Source organism: Leopardus geoffroyi, chromosome B3 (assembly GCF_018350155.1).
Source record: "Leopardus geoffroyi isolate Oge1 chromosome B3, O.geoffroyi_Oge1_pat1.0, whole genome shotgun sequence".
Classification (NCBI taxonomy): Eukaryota; Metazoa; Chordata; class Mammalia; order Carnivora; family Felidae; genus Leopardus; species Leopardus geoffroyi.
In genome coordinates this window covers 211,331-231,002 of record NC_059337.1, presented here as the reverse complement: position 1 = coordinate 231,002, position 19,672 = coordinate 211,331, and the positions used below count along the sequence as shown (strand labels likewise).

Here is a 19,672-nt window from a genome sequence, read left to right as displayed (position 1 = left end):
AGGGCAAATGACAAAATACAGTGTTTCTAAAGAAGACACTGTGGGTGGAAAGGAGGCCATTGTGGACCTAGTAGCCCTGACTCTTCATCTGTCCCCATTTTCTGGCGGTTCAGTCATCCCCATCCCTCATCCCACACGGGGTGGGGGCGGGGTGCTGTACCCACACAGGGGAGGGGTGCATTACCTGCACCGGGGATGCTGTAGGCGCACAGAGGAGGGGTGCTGTACCCAAAGTGGGGGTGCAGTACCTACACGGGGGAGGGGGGATGATGCTGTACCCGCCCGGGGAGGGGTGCGGTACCCGCAGGGAGCAAGAGGGGGCATAGAACCACGGAGGCCGCGCAGCAGGCCAGAGCTCCGACCCACCGAGAAGTCCTGCCTGGCGCCCCCGACCACCGGGATCCCCACTCCGCGGGCACACGGCGGTTTCCTGCAGGGGATTCAGGCCCGACCTGGGCCCAGCCGCGGGAAGCCGGGGGCCGCCCTCTCGCCCCCTCCATCTGCTGCTCGGCCCGCGGACCTGGGAGCGAGTGCAAGTTGGAGCCGCGGCCCGAGTCCAGCCGGAGGTGGGGTCGGCGCGCGGCGGAGGGGCGCGTGGGCCCGCGGCACTAGGGAGGTAACTTCGGGCCGCGCGGGAACGGACTCCGGCGGCAGCTGGACGGAGGCCGAGGCAAGGGAAAGCAGATTACTCCGCAGTCTGGTGGAAACGGCGCTCTGAGCCGCGGAGGGACTCGACCCAACCGCGAGGTGCTCTTCCGGGGCAGAAAGGGGGCGGGGCGGAATCCACAAAAGCCAATCAGAAACAAGAGATGCCGTTCTGTGAGAGGTAGACGGATTCTGAGTGGGGTCACCACCGAGGGAAGGCGGGACAGAGCTGCGGAGAGCCACTCCAGAAGCCGAATCTCGCGGGCCGGGGCGGTGCGGCCGGCGGCCGAGCCTCGCCCCCCAGCACTCTGCGCTGACTGGCGGAGGGGGATCGCGAGGGGCCAATCAGAAGCCGGATCTCGCGGGCCGGGGCGTGGCGGGCCCGCCTCCCAGCACTGTGTACTGACTGGCGGAGGGGGATGGCGAGGCGCCAATCAGAAGTTGGGGCTTGCAGGCTCGCGCTGGCCCGGGCCGCCTCAGGACCGCGGGGTGCGGGTCAGCTGTGTCCTCTCGGGACCCGGGGTCGCTGCGGGTGAGCCGACCGGGGAGAGCAGGGGTCTGGGCCGAGGCACCGGCCTGGGGGTGCACTGGGGGCTCCGGGGGCCCCCTGGCGGAGGGGCGGGGTCCGGGGCTGCAGCCCCCTCCTCCTCGTCCCCTCCGCGGCCCCGGCGCCCCCCACCAGTCCCCTGCCGCAGCGGGAAGACCACCGGAATCCCCGGGGGCGCGCTGTGGGTCTGGGCTGGGTGCTGGGGTGCAGACCTGCACGGGGCCTGGCGCGAGGACAGCGCAGAAGGAATCGGAGGGGGTGTGTGCAGGGCGCGCTGGGGTGACGTCTGGAGAGGAGGGAAAATGCAGAATAACTCCCCTGTTTCGTCCGGAATTTCAGAATCTCATGCAGTTTTAAAGCTCAAACGCAGTGTGGTAGGATATATTGGTTCCCAGAGGTTTCAGGTGCAAAGATGAAGTTTCGAAACCCCATTCAGGCGTTTTTACAACATCTTTAGTGAACAAAATCTGAAAGCAAATATCCTGGTCAGAAAGTAAACATGAGAAGTGATTAGCAAGACCGTAGGAACTATAACAGGTGGTGGAAACTGAGCAGCTGGGGCGGGCTTGGAGGTGGGAGAAATCAGTGCGGGAAAGAGGGTCGAGGAAGGCGGGGACGCGGAGGGGAATGGCATGTTAGACGAATATTCCTGTTATCGCTGGAGTCATCAGGCAACAGTGTCGGGCTGAGGCAGGAAGGGGTCACATCCTGTGTGTGCCTCCCTGAATTTTACCTCGCTGTCCTCACTGCGGTGGGCTGGGCTTTGGGTTTCATAGATCTGAAGTGATTGCACACTAACAGGCATATGGTGATCTGGGGACTCTGAGAAAGCTCTAAGACGCCCCTTCAACCCTCTTCCTAGCCAGTTTCTCACACAGGCTTTTTTTTTTTTTTTTTTTTTTTTTTTAATGTAAATTTACATTTGGTGAGATTCACAGATCGTTCGCTCACTTAAGTTTTAAGCTAAGTTTTGAAAAATGTATACACCCATGTAACCAAAGCACAGTAAAAATATAGACATTTTCCTCCAGAAAGTTTTCTCCTGCCACCTCCCTGCCAGAAGCAACAGCTTCTTATTTCTATCAATAAGAGCTAACTGTTCATGAGATTCTTTTTATTTTTTATTTTTTTTAATTTTTTTTTTAACGTTTATTTTTGAGACAGAGAGAGACAGAGCATGAATGGGGGAGGGTCACAGAGAGAGGGAGACACAGAATCTGAAACAGGCTCCAGGCTCTGAGCTGTCAGCACAGAGCCCGAAGCGGGGCTCGAACCCACGGACCGTGAGATCATGACCTGAGCTGAAGTCGGTCGCGGACGCTTAACCGACCGAGCCACCCAGGCGCCCCCATGAGATTCTTTTTATATGACACTACATCCCTTGAACAACAGTCAGAATCGTGCCCTAAAATGCAACCTACCCCAAGATGTTTTTAATTATTTACAACTTAGTACGAAGGGAGGATTGAAATAAAACTATTTTATAAAAAGAGGGGAGTGAGGGGGCGACTGGGTGGCGCAGTCGGTTAAGCGTCCGACTTCAGCCAGGTCACGATCTCGCGGTCCGTGAGTTCGAGCCCCGCGTCGGGCTCTGGGCTGATGGCTCAGAGCCTGGAGCCTGTTTCCGATTCTGTGTCTCCCTCTCTCTCTGCCCCTCCCCCGTTCATGCTCTGTCTCTCTCTCTGTCCCAAAAATAAATAAACGTTGAAAAAAAAAATTTAAAAAAAAAAAAAAAAAGAGGGGAGTGAGGATACAAGGACCCTAGCTACTTGGCCCTTGAAGTGTGTTCAGAAGCCCCACATCGCTGTATCTGTGTCACTACATGCTTTGGGGATGCCGGGCGTGTGAGCAGAGGGCCGTGTCGCCAAGGAGAAGAAAACACTCTCCCCCATCCTGTCCGCCCAAGTCATACTCAGTAACTCAGTTCAGATCCCTATTGTCAAGAATATCTTCCTCAGGCTGTATCAGTTCTCTCTCCTCCGAATCTCTATCATATATTAATTTCATACACCATTTCAGAAACTCAGTTGTAACTTCATTTTACGTAACTGCCCATAATTTTTTTTAGAACTTAAAGGATTTTTTTTTAATTTTTTAAAAATCTTTATTGATTTTTGAGAGAGAGAGAGAGAGAGAGAGAGAGAGAGAGAGAGAAAGACAGAGCATGAACAGGAGAAGGGCAGAGAGAGAGAGAGACACAGAATCTGAAGCAGGCCCCAGGCTCTGAGTTGTCAAGCACAGAGCACGATGTGGGGCTCGAACCCACAAACTATATCATGACCTGAGCCAAAGCCGGCTACTTAACCGACTGAGCCACTTAGGCATCCCAGGATTTTTTTTTTTTTTTTTAAGTTTTATTTATTTATTTTGAGAGAGACAGAGACATTGAGAGTTGGGGAGGGGCAGAGAGAGAGGGAAGGAGGGAGAATCCCAACCAGGTCCAAACTGTCAGCACAGTGCTTGATGTGGGGCTCAAACTCATGAAACGCAAGATCATGATCTGAGCCAGAATCAGGATTGGACAGTCAACCTACAGCCACCCAGGTGCCCCTAGATTTTATTTTATTTTTTAACTAAAAAAATTTTTTTAATGTTTATTTATTTTTGAGAGACAGAGTGCAAGCAGGGGAGGGGCAGAGAGAGAGAGGGAAACACAGAATCCAAAGCAGGCACCTGGGTCTGAACTGTCAGCACAGAGCCGGAAGCGGGGCTGGAACCCAACAGACCGTGAGATCGTGACCTGAGCCGAAGTCTGACGCTTAACAGACTGAGCCACCCAGGCGCCCCCACTCTAGATTTTATTTTTAAGTGATCTCTACTCACCCCCCCCCCTCAACGTGGGGCTCAAACCTACAACCCCGAGATCAAGAGTCACACGCGCCACTGACAGAGCCAGCCGGGTGCCCCACGTAACATTTTTATTTCAAGCCCTTATTCCTCTTAGCCGGAGAAAATGTATTCTTTACGAGTTAAGGTAAATGGAGTCATTCAGTGTTAATTCAGACACGTCGGGTTTGTACTTAACCCAGGGTTTCTTTGGCACCCTCCGTTTATTACTTACTGCCTTATAACTTGTTGTTTTGAATAGCTCTAAAGTTTTTTATTGTTCGGATATTTGTAAGCCAGAGTTAACTTTTCTGGGGTCACAGAGCCCGCTAGGCGCGCTTTCACATCGTCACCTGTGCCTCCCATGATGCTCTGCGCGCCAGCCCACACTGGCGTACCGGGAGCATGCGTGGTAAGCTGGAGGGTGAGCCTTAGAATTCAAAGTGGGGCCGGGAGAGTAAGACCCCCGTGTTTCAGTTTATATTTTAGCCCCAAACTGATGGTAACAGTCAAAGGGACAAAACCCTGGCTTGGGAGTGTCAAGAGCCGAGTCCTTACTGTTACATCGTATGTCACTTTGGGTGAGGCCTCTCACCTCCCAGGACCCAAATCTCCCCATAAATAAAGTGGGGGAGCAGAGCAGGAATTGGATGAGGTGATACCAGGCGCTTTCCTCATCTGTATCCTGTCCCTGGAAACATACCTTCTGTTTGCAAGGTGAGTTTAAAAGTAATTTGTGGTGCAAGGAAATTTATTCACCTGCCAAAACACCCACTTCTTTATCTCATTTGCTGATGTGATTTTTTAACTTTATGAGTGAAAATTAATAATAAGAACTATATTGGGGCGCCTGGGTGGCTCAGTCGGTTAAGCGTCCGACTTTGGCTCAGGTCACGATCTCACGGTTTGTGGGTTCAAGCCCCGCGTCGGGCTCTGTGCTGACAGCTCGGAGCCTGGAGCCTGCTTCGGATTCGGTGTCTCCCTGTCTCTCTGCCCCTCCCCTGCTCACACTCTATTTCTCTCTCAAAAATAAATAAACATCAAAATAAAAATTTTTAAATAATAAGAACTATAGAATCAGTATTGAGCAACATTATTGGTCTGTCTTAAGAAACATCACTTCATTAAATATATTCATTATATGTCTCTTTCTAGTTTTTTTGTTTCCTCTAGACATAATGTCATATGGAGATGATCTTCAGTCACAGGCTCTCACCAAGCCCGCTTTCAGTGAAACCCAAGCCTCTGCATTAGTGGAATCGGTATTTGGGTTAAAAGTTTCCAAGATCCAGCCACTTCCTAGCTACGATGACCAAAACTTTCACGTATGCGTTTCAAGAACCAAAGACGCTACAGATGGCCCGACTGAGTATGTCCTCAAAATAAGCAACACTGAGTCGAGCAAAACTCCAGAGCTGATTGAAGTTCAGAGTCACATCATCATGTTTCTGAGAGCCGCTGGGTTCCCAACAGCCTCTGTGTGTCGCACTAAAGGAGACAACCTAACCTCTCTTGTGTCCACAGGTAAGAAATTACCACGTCACTCGTCATCGCCTGTGCATGTACGTTACTGCATTTTGGCTACGGTGGGAATATCAAGAACAGGTTTATAGCTCCCAGCGTGGATGTGGTTATTTGTTCAGTGGCTGGGGGAGGCCACAGCATCACCCAAGTGCAGATCAGGGGCTCTGATTCCGAAGTGGTTAGAGCTGGGATCTGGCGTAACTCCTCCCCTTAGGAAGGTCTTGATGGATGAGGCACTAAGGACACGTGGAGTTAGGGGAAATTTTTTTTAACAGAAAAATAATGAAACATTTTTAGTCATCAGACCAGCTGTGTATCTTGGTGCTGTGGTGTGGAAGAAAGAACACAGGACTAGAAATCAGGGATTTTAGATCCCAGCTCTGTCATTTCTGTGTATGGTAACCTGGGACCCACTGCTTGATATTCCTAAGACTGGAGTCCTCGTCTGTGAGACTCTGGCCCATTTCCCTCTAATTTTGCCAAAATTCTAAGCTGAACCTGTAGAGTTCTCTAAGCAGCAGCCTGAAATCAGCTCAGCCCTGGAATTTGTTAAAGGTTAAATCTTGACCATTATTTCCCTCTTATACGATCACCCATTCTGTCATAATCTGCATGGCTCCAAACAAGTGAGGCCCCATCCAGGCCCCGACACACAGGCTCCCACCCCCCCCCCCCCCCCGCCGTTTGCCCCTGAAGAAGCCTCTGAAACTGTCATTTCTCTATATCACACTTTCCTCAATTATAAACTTATGAAAACGTGTTTTAGGTCCATTTGCCAGACCAGGCAATTTATGTTTAGTGCTAAGGCCGGCAAAGCTGGGACTGGAGCACTGCTGGTGTGTAAGTGCCTGGTTCCGGGGCTGTGAGGTTTGTCTGTTCTGTCTGCGCCGATCTGCTCAGTCCTGCTCCATAAAATCCTGCTGGCTGGTTTTAGGTTAGCTCATGCATTTCTCTTCTTCTGTGATTTCTGTTATTCTCTATGATAATAATTACAAAGCCAGAAAGTCCATTTTTTGGAGAATAATTAACAGGATATAACCTTCTATCCATCTAGATAGTGGCTCCGAAATCGCAAGCTACTTGGTGAGGCTCCTGACTTACCTCCCAGGAAGGCCTATAGCTGAGATCCCCATCAGCCCCCAGCTACTGTATGAAATTGGCAGGCTAGCTGGCAAATTGGATAAGACACTGGAGGTAAGATTTGTGGTTTTATCTTATTTATAAGAATTTTTTGTTTAGTTTTGATTTTTTTTTTTTTTTAAGATAGAGAGCACAAGTGAGGGAGGGGCAGAGAGAGAGAGAGAGGGAGACCCAGAATCTGAAGCAGGCTCCAGGCTCTGAGCTGTCAGCATAGGGCCTGACAGGGCTCAAACTCATGAACTGTGAGATCATGACCTGAGCCAAAGTCAGATGCTTAACCAACTGAGCCACCCAGGCGCCCCTAGTTTTGATTTATTTTACTTAAAAGATAGACCCAGTGTCAGACTCCCTTTTTATGTGTGGTGCCTCCTAAGGTTTGTGATGAAGGAAATAGGGTCTTAGATGCATGAATTTTATGACAGTAAGGCTCCTTTCTGCCCAGGTCTGTGAAATCTCCCCTGACCTTTTCTTTTTTTTAAAAAAAATTTTTTTTTTTCGACGTTTATTTATTTTTGGGACAGAGAGAGACAGAGCATGAACGGGGGAGGGTCAGAGAGAGGGAGACACAGAATCGGAAACAGGCTCCAGGCTCTGAGCCATCAGCCCAGAGCCCGACGCGGGGCTCGAACTCACGGACCGCGAGATCGTGACCTGGCTGAAGTCGGACGCTTAACCGACTGCGCCACCCAGGCGCCCCCCCCCCCCCGACCTTTTCTCTTCCCGTGCTGTGCATAATTGACCACTTCCTTCTCTTGCTACTTCTGAACTTGGACATCCTTCTATCACTGTACTTATTGGGCTATGTTCCAGTCAGCTAGTGCTGTGTAACAAGTCATCCCCAAACTTACTGGCTTGAAACAATAATGACTTATTTGTCATGTTTCCATGGGTTGACTGAGTGGATCTCCTGCTCTATGTGGTATTGATTGGGGTCACTCATGCAGCTGTACTCAGCTGGGAGCTCAGCCCTCCATGTGGCCTCTGCTTGTCACATGGTGTCTCATCCTTCAGGATGGCTGAGCGTCTTTACAACATGGCTGCTGGTTTCTGAGAGAGTGCTCCGAGGGGACAAATCCCAGTTCACAGACAGTTATTGAGCCTGTTATTGAGTTATTGAGACAGTTTGAATCATGCTAGCTAGTGTCCCATTGGCCAAAGCAAGTGACGTGTCTAATCCCAAAGTCAACTGGGAGAAGCTACATAGGGTGTGAATAAAGGAAGCATGATTCATAGGGGACATCAGAACAACAGACTACCACATATGGTATCGTAATTATTGCATATTTGCACTTCCTGTTACGTATGGTTCATGAGAAGCAGTGAGCTTCTTTTTTTATTATTATTGTTAGAGAGAGAGAGAGAGCACACGTGAGCAGGGGGTGGGGCAGAGAGAGAGAGAGAAGAAGAGAGAGAGAATCCCAAGCAGGGTCCATGCTCAGTACGCAGCCCAACGCAGGGCTCTATCCTATGACGCTGGGATCATGACCTGAGCTGAAATCAGTCAGACACTCAACCGACTGAGTCACGCAGATGCCCCAGAAGCAGTGAGCTTCTTAAGAGATGGTTTATGCTTTGTTTTTTTTTTTTAATTTTTTTTAATGTTTATTTATTTTTGAGGTGGGGGGTGGGCAGAGAGACAGGGAGACACAGAATCCGAAGCAGGCTCCAGGCTCCGAGCTGTCAGCCCAGAGCCCGACGTGGGGCTCGAACCCAGAACCACGGGATCATGACCTGAGCTGAAGTCGGACACTCAACTGACTGAACCACCGAGGAGCCCCTGGTTTATGCCTTAATCATCTTTTTCCCTTGCTGTCTAACAGTGTGAAACACATAGCAGGTATTCAAGGGGACTGGATTAAAAAAAAAAGAAGCAACTTATGAGCTGGTTCTTAAAAGTTAGGAACCCATCAGTCAGAGAAGAAGGAGGGAGGGCTTTCTAGCTAGAGGAAACAGCATGCGAACAGCCGTGCCGGTACAATGATCATGTTCCAGAACTTCTGGTGATTCGTTATGCTTGGAATACAGGGGTTAAGCCTGAGGGAGACAGAAGATAAAGTTGGAAACATCCCGTGGTCAGATTATAAGATACATCAGCATATACGATACTGAGGAGCTTAGGGACTTTGGAGGGTTTTTAAACAGGCAAAGATTTCTAGTTTATAGCACTCTGTGGATCAGTGTGGTGGATGGATTGGCAGAAAGCCAGAATGGAGGCAGGGAATGCATCTAGGAAGCTAATGAATAATCAGATAAACGCGGATTGAGAGCTTGAAGGTCTCCTCAAGCTTGAAGGAAAGGTTCAAGATATATTTTGGAGACAGAGCCAAGTCGGTGATTGATTTAATGTGAAGCCTGTGGGAGAGGGAGGGGCTGAGCGAGACGTGGGTTCGCACCTGTGTCTGCTGGGTCACAGCCCCGCGCACAAGTAGGCAGCATTCTCCCCTGACATCAGTCACGAGGTGGCCTTTGTAGCCCGGAGCAGAGGACAGGAGGGATGAAGAGGGGGAGAACTAGGAGAACTATCAGAGACGGGGGCTGGTGGTTGCTGAGATCTGTGCCGGCAAAGGCTTCTTGCCGTGGACGAAGCAGAGCAGCCTCCACTGACCTCACATTGTGCCCCTCTTGTGGCTACTGTGGTCAGCCTGCCCGAGTCACTCCTTGCTTCTGCCCGTAGTTTCTTTCCATCCGGCTGGTGCTTTAGCAAGAAGAGTAAGGTGGAGACTTAGCAGGAGCTAAGAGATGGGACGGGGCTGGGAACACCCCAACAATAAGATTTAGGGGATTTTTATGCCCTCTGTCCCAGAGACTCGATATTTACAATCTCCTGAGACTGAGTGGAAAAAATTCTTGGCTGCTTTATGCCCCCAGCCTCTCTATTTTTTTTTTTAAACATTTTTTTTTCAACGTTTATTTTATTTTTTTTGGGACAGAGAGAGACAGAGCATGAACGGGGGAGGGGCAGAGAGAGAGGGAGACACAGAATCGGAAACAGGCTCCAGGCTCTGAGCCATCAGCCCAGAGCCCGACGCGGGGCTCGAACTCACGGACCGCGAGATCGTGACCTGGCTGAAGTCGGACGCTTAACCGACTGTGCCACCCAGGCGCCCCTGCATATATACCGACGCGGGGCTCGAACTCACGGACCATGAGATCGTGACCTGAGCTGAAGTCGGACGCCCAACCGACTGCGCCACCCAGGCGCCCCACCACAGCCTCTATATTACAAGTCCTTCTTGCAAGCAGTGTGTACATGGGTCTTGCTATTTTATCCAGTCTAACCATCTGTGCCCTTCAGTCGGGATGTTTACATTTAGTGCAGTAGTGATGAAACCCTCAGGAGCTCGGCGTGGTGCACCGAGCAGCCAGGAAAGAAAGGCCAGAGAAGTCGGGCGCGTTGGCTGCAACATTCATGTCCAACAAACCTTTGCTGAGCACCCGCTACGTATGAGGTCTGGATTTGTTTCGCGTCTTAGTGTATCAGAGACGATTGGGAGGCTGGTGTTGATACTCTGATTTCACCGTCAAGGAAACAGATCCGAGATATTAAGTGGCAGAGCCTGTTGAAACCCAGCCGTGTGTGACTCCTGGCCTGGATTCCGGGTGGTCTCCCGCTTCTCCTGCCGGAGCCGAGAGGGTCTCCTGTGGGCTGCATGGCTAACAGTGCCACCGTTTTAGGAGCCGACTCAGAGCCTCCCCGAGTGGACCGTTGCTCCATTGGAAGCCCGGCAAGAGTGTTATATTTTACTTTCTTTTTTTTTTTTTTTTAATTTTTTTTTTTCAACGTTTATTTATTTTTGGGACAGAGAGAGACAGAGCATGAACGGGGGAGGGGCAGAGAGGGAGGGAGACCAGAACCGGAAACAGGCTCCAGGCTCCGAGCCATCAGCCCAGAGCCCGACGCGGGGCTCGAACTCACGGACCGCGAGATTGTGACCTGGCTGAAGTCGGACGCCCAACCGACTACGCCACCCAGGCGCCCCATATTTTACTTTCTTTAAAAATGAAAGTAAGAGGGGCGCCTGGGGGGCTCAGTCAGTCGGGCGCCCAACTCTTGGTTTCGGCCCAGGTCATGATCTCATGGCTCGTGGATTCGAGCCCCACGTCAGGTGCTAAGCTGACAGCACAGAGCCTGCTTGGGATTCTCTCTCTCTCCTCTTTCTCTCTGCCCTTCCCATGCTTGCACTCTCTCTCTCTCTCTCTCTCTCTCTCTCTCTCTCAAAATAAATAAACTCAAAAAAATGAAAGTAAGAAATATGCATGGTTGAAATTTCACCCAGTACTGAAAGGCATAAGATGAACATTTTTTTCTCTTCCCTATCATCTCCATTCTTAGTTCCAGTGCTACCCCCCAGAAGGCACAGCTTCTAACGGTGTTTTAGTGCTTACTCTGCAGAGTTTTTTGGGATCTGCAGTGGCACTTAACACACCAGTGGTCAGGAATTCAAAACCCTGTCATGTGAGGACTCACGGAAGGAACCAGAAAGGTTGACTCTGCAGAAGAGAAGGCTCTGAGGGGGAGGAGCCCTGTCTGGAAGTACATGGAAGACAGTCATGTGGGAGAAGCACTGACCGTGTTCCAGACGGCCCCAGATGGCCCAGCGAGACCCCACGGCAGGGACACTATTGGCACGGATGTCCCAGTGACAGCCCATGGCAGGGACACTATTGCTGAGACAGTTTAGCTCAGCAGAAGGAAGAGGGCAGAACCGTTCAAGGGTAAAGAGTACCTCCTGTGCGAGGTATTGAAACCGAGGCTACTTCAAGGACGTGGTGGCGAAAGCAGGGACATCAGGGGAAGGGTTTGGAACCCCAGGTCTCGAGAGTGGACATTAGAATGAATTTAGAGGCACGTTTTTAAAGAAATAGAATACAATGGAGAACACCAGAATATCTCACACATAGTAGTCTACGTATCGTTTATGGACTTTTTTTCCCCTCTCCGTGTGTTGGCAGTATCCTGGGTTGTCATGTAAAGTGTATTTCTCACAGGAGAAACACTATTCCACCGGTGATCCCCCCACTCTGGGACAGGTCAGCCCTCCCTCAGCCCCCCACTGGTAACTCATTATCCTGCTCCAAACCTCAGTTTCCCCTTTTGTGCAACGATGGTCAAAGCCATGTCAAACCTCAGATAGAGTGGTCAAAATCTAAAGGCCTGGCAGTTCTAGAATTTTCTGTCGTAAGAATGCTCATTTATTCGGCAGATACTGCTTGAGCAGTGTCTTTTGTGCACCAGGCACCGTTCCAGGCGTAGGGACCAAGCACAAAACTCCTCTCTGTGGAGCTTACGTTCTAGGGAGGACAGGCAGGCGCGAGGGTGGAGTATGGTGGATGTTAGCAAGACGTGCCGCACCTTAAGAAGAAAAAACAAGCAGAGAAGAGGGATCTGAAGCATTGGAGAGAGGGCTGAGATTTTAGATGGAGTGGTCAGGGCGCCCTCCACAGAAGGTGGTTTTTGGGTGAGGAGCTGGCAGCGATGAAGACCCCGGACCAACGGAGGTCTGGGCAAGAGTATCCCACGAGGGGGAAACAGCACACGCAGAGGCCGCGAGGTGGAGCCGTGCTTGGCGTGTTCTCCAACCGCAGGGAGGCCAGGGTGGTTGGAGGACAGTCAGCAAAAGCAGCAGAAGGTGAAGTCAGAGAGGTGATGAGGGGCCGGCAGGTCACGTGGGGAGAATAGAGTTCTCTGTAACCGCCTCCGGCCCTGCCATAGGCTGTGGCTAATCCCTGACACACCATCATGGGCGTGAAGCGAGATGGGCACGTGCCCTCAGAGCTACGAGGTCCTGTGCAAATATGCAGTCATTGTTTTGTGGGGGGATTAAACGGGGCGAGTTGTTGAGCGTGGCGCCCCTCCCGTGCGCCCCTGGGACCAGCACTGGGGGGGGTTGTGGAGCTCGAGGTAGCGGTCGCTCTGACTCTCCAGACTCTAAAGAGTTTCTTGCCTTTGATTTAGAAATTCCATCACCCAAAGTTAAGTTGCCTTCGTCGAGAAAACTTCATTTGGAATCTGAAAAACGTTCCTCTTCTGGAGAAGTACCTGTATGCCTTGGGCCAGAGCCGAAACCGAGAGATCGTCACACAGGTCATTCAGCTGTTCAAGGGCGAGGTCCTGACCAAGTTAGGTGATTTTCGAGAATGTGAGTATTCCTCTGATCAGATAAGTATTTTTTTTTTTTTTTTTGCTATTTATATTATTTATCTTTAAAGTTTGTTTTTTTTAATTTTTTTTTTTTTTTTAATTTTTTTTTTCAACGTTTATTTATTTTTGGGACAGAGAGAGACAGAGCATGAACGGGGGAGGGTCAGAGAGAGAGGGAGACACAGAATCGGAAACAGGCTCCAGGCTCTGAGCCATCAGCCCAGAGCCCGACGCGGGGCTCGAACTCACGGACCGCGAGATCGTGACCTGGCTGAAGTCGGACGCTTAACCGCCTGCGCCACCCAGGCGCCCCAAATGTTTATTCATTTTTAAGAGAGAGGGAGACAGAGTGAGCAGGGGAGGGGCAGAGAGAGAGGGAGACACAGAATCTGAAGCAGACTCCAGGCTCCGAGCTGTCAGCACAGAGCCCGACGCGGGGCTCGAACCCACGAACTGCGAGATCATGACCTGAGCCGAAGTCTGACGCTTAACCGGCGAGCCACCCAGGTGCCCCTGCAACCTGCGTTTCTTATTCAGTGTTGTCTCTGGATCGATCCACTTGACCTGTAGTTCCAGTTCATTTAGTTCACCGTTGTTAACTGCTGAATAGTATTCCAGAGTATGTGCGTACCACCATTTACTTCAATGTACTGTAATTTTTACTTAGTTATTTTTGAGGGAGGGTGAGTGTGAGCAGGGGAGGGGCCGAGCAAGAGGAGAGAGGCTCGACACTGTCAGCTTGGAGCCCGACGCGGGGCTCCATCTCATGAACCGTGAGATCCCGGCCTGAGCCAAAATCGAGACGCCAAACCCACTGAGCCACCAGGCTCCCCGAACATACTGTAATTTTTTTGGCCTGGTTTGTTCTTTCGTCAGTAGAATTTTGTGTGGGTTCCCTTTTTTTTTTTTTTTTTCCTGCTACATCACGGGGCTCTGGTGAGCACGCTAGTCCATATCTCCTCATGGACACGGAGAACAGTTTCTCTAGGGTGTAACCGGCCTCTTGACTGAGTGTGAAGCCTTAGTCAAAGGACAAGAAAGTAAGGGGCATTTCTAGCAAGCCTAACCTAGGCAGTATGTGTCCCTTGTGGCCTCCGCTTGGGCTGCGTTAACAAAGTACCAGGGGGCGTAGACAACAGAAATTTATTTCTCACCGTCCTGGAGGCTGGAAATCTGGGGTGCCGTCATGGGCAGTTTCTTTCCTGGCGCACAGCCACCTTCTCTCTGTGTCAAGCATGCTCTGTGGTGTCTCTTCTTATCAGGGCATAAATCCCATCATGAGGGCCCCACCCTCATGACCTCATCTCACCCCTGTCAACCTCCTGAAGACCCCATCTCCAAATACCACCACACTGGGGGGTAGGGCTTCCACATGTGAATTGTTGGGGCGGCGGGGCAGTCACATTTCAATCCATAGCATTTACTTTATGTAAACACAATGCAAGGGGGTGGGGCGCCTGTGTGTCTCAGTCAGTTAAACATCTGACTCTTGATCTCAGCACAGGTCTTGATCTCAGGGTCATGAGTTCAAGCCCCATGATGGGCTCCATGCTGGGCGTGCAGCCTACTTAAAAAAAAACCAAACACGCAATGCGAGGTGGTAGCAGGAAAACAGAGTTGATTTGCCCTCAAATCTGCCCCCACAACTCATATTCGTCTCATTAAAATGTACCCACCACTCACTAGTTGGTCTGATCACAACCCTAGGACTTGGCAGCCTTGGCTTTGTTCTTTCTCTCACGCCTCACATCCAATCAAATTCTACCAGCTCTAACTTCAAATGTGCCCCATTTTTACCTACTTTACCCCACCTTAACTACTACCACTTGTTCCAAGCTCCCCTCATTTCTCATCTGGATTGCTGAGTGTGTGATGTCATGGGTCCTGGGGTAGGACTGTTGGGTCATAGGACATGTCTATATGCAGCTTTACGAGATAACGTCAAACTGTTTTCCAAAGTGGTTGTATGTCGACTTTATGCTACTGCCGGCAGAGGATGAAAGTTTTCATGGCTCTACACCCTTGGTATCATCAGATGTTTTACTTTTCGCCCATCTGATAGAATGTAATGATTTTTTTTTTTTTTTTAAGTAGGTTCCATGCCCAATGTGGGGCTTGAACTCACGACCCAAGATCAAGAGTCGCAGGCTCTACCGACTAAGCCACCCAGGCACCCCTGTGATGATTTCTTGTTGGGGTTTTACTATACATTTCCCTATTTATTGGCCGTTTGGGTAAACCCTTTTGTGAAGTGCCTGTGCAAGTCTTTTGCCAGTTTTTCTACTGGGATTTTTTTCTCATTGATTGCTGGATACAGATCCTTCGGTGGTTATATGTGTTACAAATATTTTGTCCCATTCTGTTCCCTTTTCACTTTCTTTATGATATATTTTGATGAACAATCCTTAATTTATTGGTTTCAAATACATCAATCTTTTACTCTATGGTTAGTGTCGTGTGTCTTGTGTAGAAATTTTTCTCTACCCTGTGGTCATGAAGATATTCTCCTATATGATCTTACTAAAATGTCATAGCTTTTGCATTTCATAATAGGTCTATAAATCATCAGGAATTTACATATGGTGTGAATTTTTCCCATGGCTGATATTGTTTTCCACCAACATTTATTAAAAAGCCATCTTTGGGGCGCCTGGGTGGCTTGGTCGGTTAAGTGTCTGACTTCGGCTCAGGTCATGATCTCACGGTCCGTGAGTTCGAGCCCCACGTCAGGCTCTGTGCTGACAGCTCAGAGCCTGGAGCCTGTTTCAGATTGTGTCTCTCTCTCTCTCTGCCCCTCCCCGGTTCATGCTCTGTCTCTCTCTGTCTCAAAAATAAATAAACGTTTAAAAAAAAAAAGCCATCTTTCTGGGGCACCTGGGTGGCTCAGTTGGTTAAGTATCTGACTTCTGCTCAGGTCATGATGTCATGGTTCGTGAGCTTGAGCCCCGTTTTGGGTAAACACAAGCCCTGCCTCAGGTGAGTCCCGCTTCTCTCTCTCTCTGTCTCTGCCCCTCACTCACTTCCACCCTTTCTCTCTCTTTCTCTCAAAAAAAAGCGCCAGCTTTCCTCTCTTTGTTTTGCAGTACACCTCTGCTATAAACTAAATGTTTTGGGGCTCCATTTTATTCCCCTGTTCTATTTGCCTGGGTCTCCTCCCATACCACACTGTGTATCAGCTATGCAAGGCTATGCTGCAGTAACAAATAGCCCCCAAATCATGTGGACTACAAAAACAGGTTTAGTTCTAACTCGGGCTGCATGCCTATCATGGGTTGGCTACAGTTCTGTTCTACTATTGTCACTTTGGGATTTAGATGGATGGGATTTTCACCAATTGGACTATTGCTAGAGTACGGGGAGCAAGAATGTAGGGCACTGTACACTGGCCCTTAAATCTCTGCCCTGAAGTGACATCACTTCTGTTCATGTGTCAATGACCAAAAAGTCACAGGGCCATACACCAACATCTTGAGGAGCAGGGAAGTGCGACTCAGCGCATTCCTGGAAGGAACATGAACTGTGAGATCGTGACCTGAGCCAAAATCAAGAGTCAGACGCTTAACCCACTGAGCCATCCAGGTGCCCCGTCATAAGAAGTTTTTTTGGAAATCCTAAGTTAAAATAGACACATCTAGTTCATTCTAGGATTCTTGGTGGCGGCTTCTCCTCCTCCTCCTCCTCCTCGCTTTCCCCCTCCCCCCCTCCTCCTTCTTCTTGTCCAATATTGTTTAATCTCTCCACCCAATGTGGGGCTTCAGCTCACAACCCCAAGATCAAGAGTTGCATGCTCTACTGACTGAGCCATCCAGGCACCCCTAGACTCCTCTTATAATAATACAAACATACATGTATTCTTTTTAAACATTTCTGGTTTGGGGTGGTTCTGCCTCTCCCTTTACGCTAACAGAACCAGGTGTTCGCAGTGACTATAACCTCCATCGTCTGGCCTTGTGCTGATCAGAAGCAAAGGCAAGTTCAACCACCGAATCTGGCTGCTTTTTTCCTTTTCAGAGGAAATTATTTTGTTTCAGGGAAAATAGGGTTCAGCTCTACCTCTGACTGCTCATCGCATTGCTTGAGTGGCCACGCCCGAGAAAGGAGACGTGGGAAGAATGAACTGGGGGTTACATACCTGTTTTCACGAGGCTTAATGTTTCTCCTTTCAGGTGTCAATCACGGAGACCTTAATGACCATAACATTTTAGTGGAGGCCATCAAGTCAGCCCCTGAAGGTGCCACGTATCACGTGTCTGGGATTTTAGACTTCGGTGACATGAGCTACGGCTACTATGTGTTTGAGGTGGCCATCACCATCATGTACATGATGATTGAGAGCAAGAGTCCCCTACACGTGGGAGGCCACGTCCTTGCCGGATTTGAGAGCGTCATCCCACTGACACCTGTGGAGAGGGGCGCCTTGTTCCTCCTTGTGTGCGGTCGCTTTTGTCAGTCCCTCGTCATAGCTGCACACTCTTGCCAGCTACACCCGGAGAACAAAGAATATCTCATGATCACCGCCAAAACTGGGTGGAAGCACCTGCAGCAGATGTTCGACATGGGCCAGGAAGCTGTAGAAGAAATCTGGTTTCAAACTGCCAGGTCCTACGACTCTGGGATCGCCATGTGACCAGGCGAAATTTCACATTAGCTTGGATGGGGAAGAACCCAGAAGGACCAAATCTAATTCTATGAAGGATTTCCCTGCACAGCGAAAAATGAATTGATATAACTGATCGGCGCACATGAACCCTCTGAGCACTCTCACAACCACTTTTTAAGTCTAAGAAAATGCCCCCTGAGCAAGTGTGTCTTTCTGTGGGTCTCGCTTGCCTCATGTATAAAACGCAGAGTGACGTTTTGACTCAGTCAATCTCTCAAGGTGTATATATTCCAGCCCCAAGATCAATGACTGTTTTACGCTTTGAAAGGAACACAAACATAGACATGTTCACGTACTTTAAATTACCGAGTGTAGCACAGAGGCCTCACTGTCATATCACCAATTCTGCGAAGACTTCCCCTATTGCTCTGTGTCTCTGGAACCCTGTACTGTCTTTTCCATGGCACATCACTCGGTATCACAGATGATGGCTGCGTAGTCACGTGGCCCAAGAGCTATTTGAGGGCAGAGACTGTGAAACAATTTTTTGTCTCCCCTGTCTTTTTTTCTTTTGCACCCAATACAGTGCTTTCCCCGTGGTTTCAAAAAATATTTGCAAAATTCACGTATGCTAAAAGAAAGGCTGGAGACGATAAGGCAGAGACTAAGATGCCTTAGGAGGAAACACAGATGGTGTTCCTGAGAAAAAGTCTGCATTTGAGAGGACACTTGAAGCTGGAACTCTAGAGACCGATGCTGGAAGACACTGGGCCTGCAAGGAGGTGAGGGGACACGCAGGCAGGGCCATGACTCCCGAGGCACAAATACAACGGTCAGTTTTTGATTGACACTAAGAAAGTCTCTAAGATGTCCCCCAAGCCTGTCTCATTTGTGGCTCTTTACATATGAAAATGTGATGTTGGTCGGGCTCCTGGAGGGCTCAGTCAGTTGAGCGTCCGACTTTGGCTCGGGTCATGAGGGTTCGAGCTCCGTATCGGGCTCTGTGCTGACGGCTCGGAGCCTGGCGCCTGCTTTGGATTCTGTGTCTCCCTCTTTCTCTCTGCCCCTCCCCGACTCATGCTCTGTCTCACTCTCAAAAATGATTTAAAAAACGTTAAAACAAAAAGAGAAAATGTGATGTTGGTGAACAGTGGTTCACTGTATACTTGATGTTAACGATACCACTGTTTCCTTCACTGATTTCTCTGCACGTCTCCTTCAGTGTGATTTATTAAGTGTCTGTTTACTTATTCTTGTGGCTCTAACTATCCATTCTCTAAGACGACTCAAGTCTACAACCCTTGCCGTGCAAACCCCCGTTCAATAGCTGTCCCTTTCAGTCTATATGAATAGCTGTTGCTTCCCTGCCTCTGCAGTCGCCCTATTAGTGTGTATAGGGGTTTATCCCCTACCATTCCGGAGATTACAAGGGTTCTAGAAGCTTTGTGCCAGAACCTGGACGAAGACTAAACCTGTATTTCTTACTATGTCATATTATTTTACATGCATTATCTCATTTTATCTCTGTAACAAACCCATGAGAGAAGTAGTGGTATGATTAATCCCCATTACAAAAATTTTTTTTAAGTTTATGTTTGAGAGAGAGACACACACACACAGAGTGTAAGTGGGGGAGGTGCAGAGAGAGAGGGAGACACAGAATCTGAAGCAGGCTCCAGGCTCAGAGCTGTCAGAACAGAGCCCAGCACGGGGCTCGAACTCACGAATTGTGAGATCATGACCTGAGCAAAAGTCAGTGCTAAACCGACTAAGCCATCCAGGCGCCTCTAATCCCCATTTTCAGACAAGGGATTTGCTCAGAGACAGCCAGGGCCAGGGTCCCAACCCTCTCCTCCTACCCCCCATGCAGGCGCATGCACGTGAACACGACTGTGTTGGGATCAAATGAGATCACTTACATGAAAGCACTCACGCTTCCCAATTCAAGGCATTGTATTTTTCTTAAAGATTTTGTTTTATTTATTTTTTAAAGTAATCTGTACTCCCACAGTGAAGCTCGAGCTTAAGACCCTGAGATCAAACTGACTGAGCCAGACTGGCACTCCCATTTTTTGTTTGTTTGTTAATCAAGCTTGACATTCAGGAAATTAGGGACCAGAAAAAATGAACTGAATCTTGAATTTCACCCTCAGAGCACACCCTTAATAAACGGCTGGAATGAGTGCATTTCTACAAGTGCCAGTCTCTGGTCCTTTCGACCCATGAGGAGAAAACCCATTCCTAGATT

At 49.4% G+C, this 19,672-nt stretch overlaps 1 protein-coding gene across 2 annotated transcripts; it reads left to right on the top strand.

The window, feature by feature from the left end:
• Positions 1 to 1,041: 1,041 nt before the first annotated feature.
• HYKK (hydroxylysine kinase) lies at positions 1,042 to 19,620 on the top strand. Of its 2 annotated transcripts, none has more exons than XM_045448517.1 (5): positions 1,042 to 1,177; positions 5,192 to 5,542; positions 6,597 to 6,736; positions 12,639 to 12,822; positions 16,991 to 19,620. In XM_045448517.1, the coding sequence occupies exons 2-5, from the start codon at positions 5,197 to 5,199 to the stop codon at positions 17,449 to 17,451; spliced, it is 1,131 nt and encodes a 376-aa protein (XP_045304473.1). In that variant the 5' UTR covers positions 1,042 to 1,177; positions 5,192 to 5,196; the 3' UTR covers positions 17,452 to 19,620. The 2 variants fall into 2 exon arrangements, with proteins under 2 accessions (XP_045304473.1, XP_045304472.1); XM_045448516.1 differs by having other exon boundaries at positions 1,043 to 1,177; positions 5,174 to 5,542; positions 16,991 to 18,302.
• Positions 19,621 to 19,672: the final 52 nt, after the last annotated feature.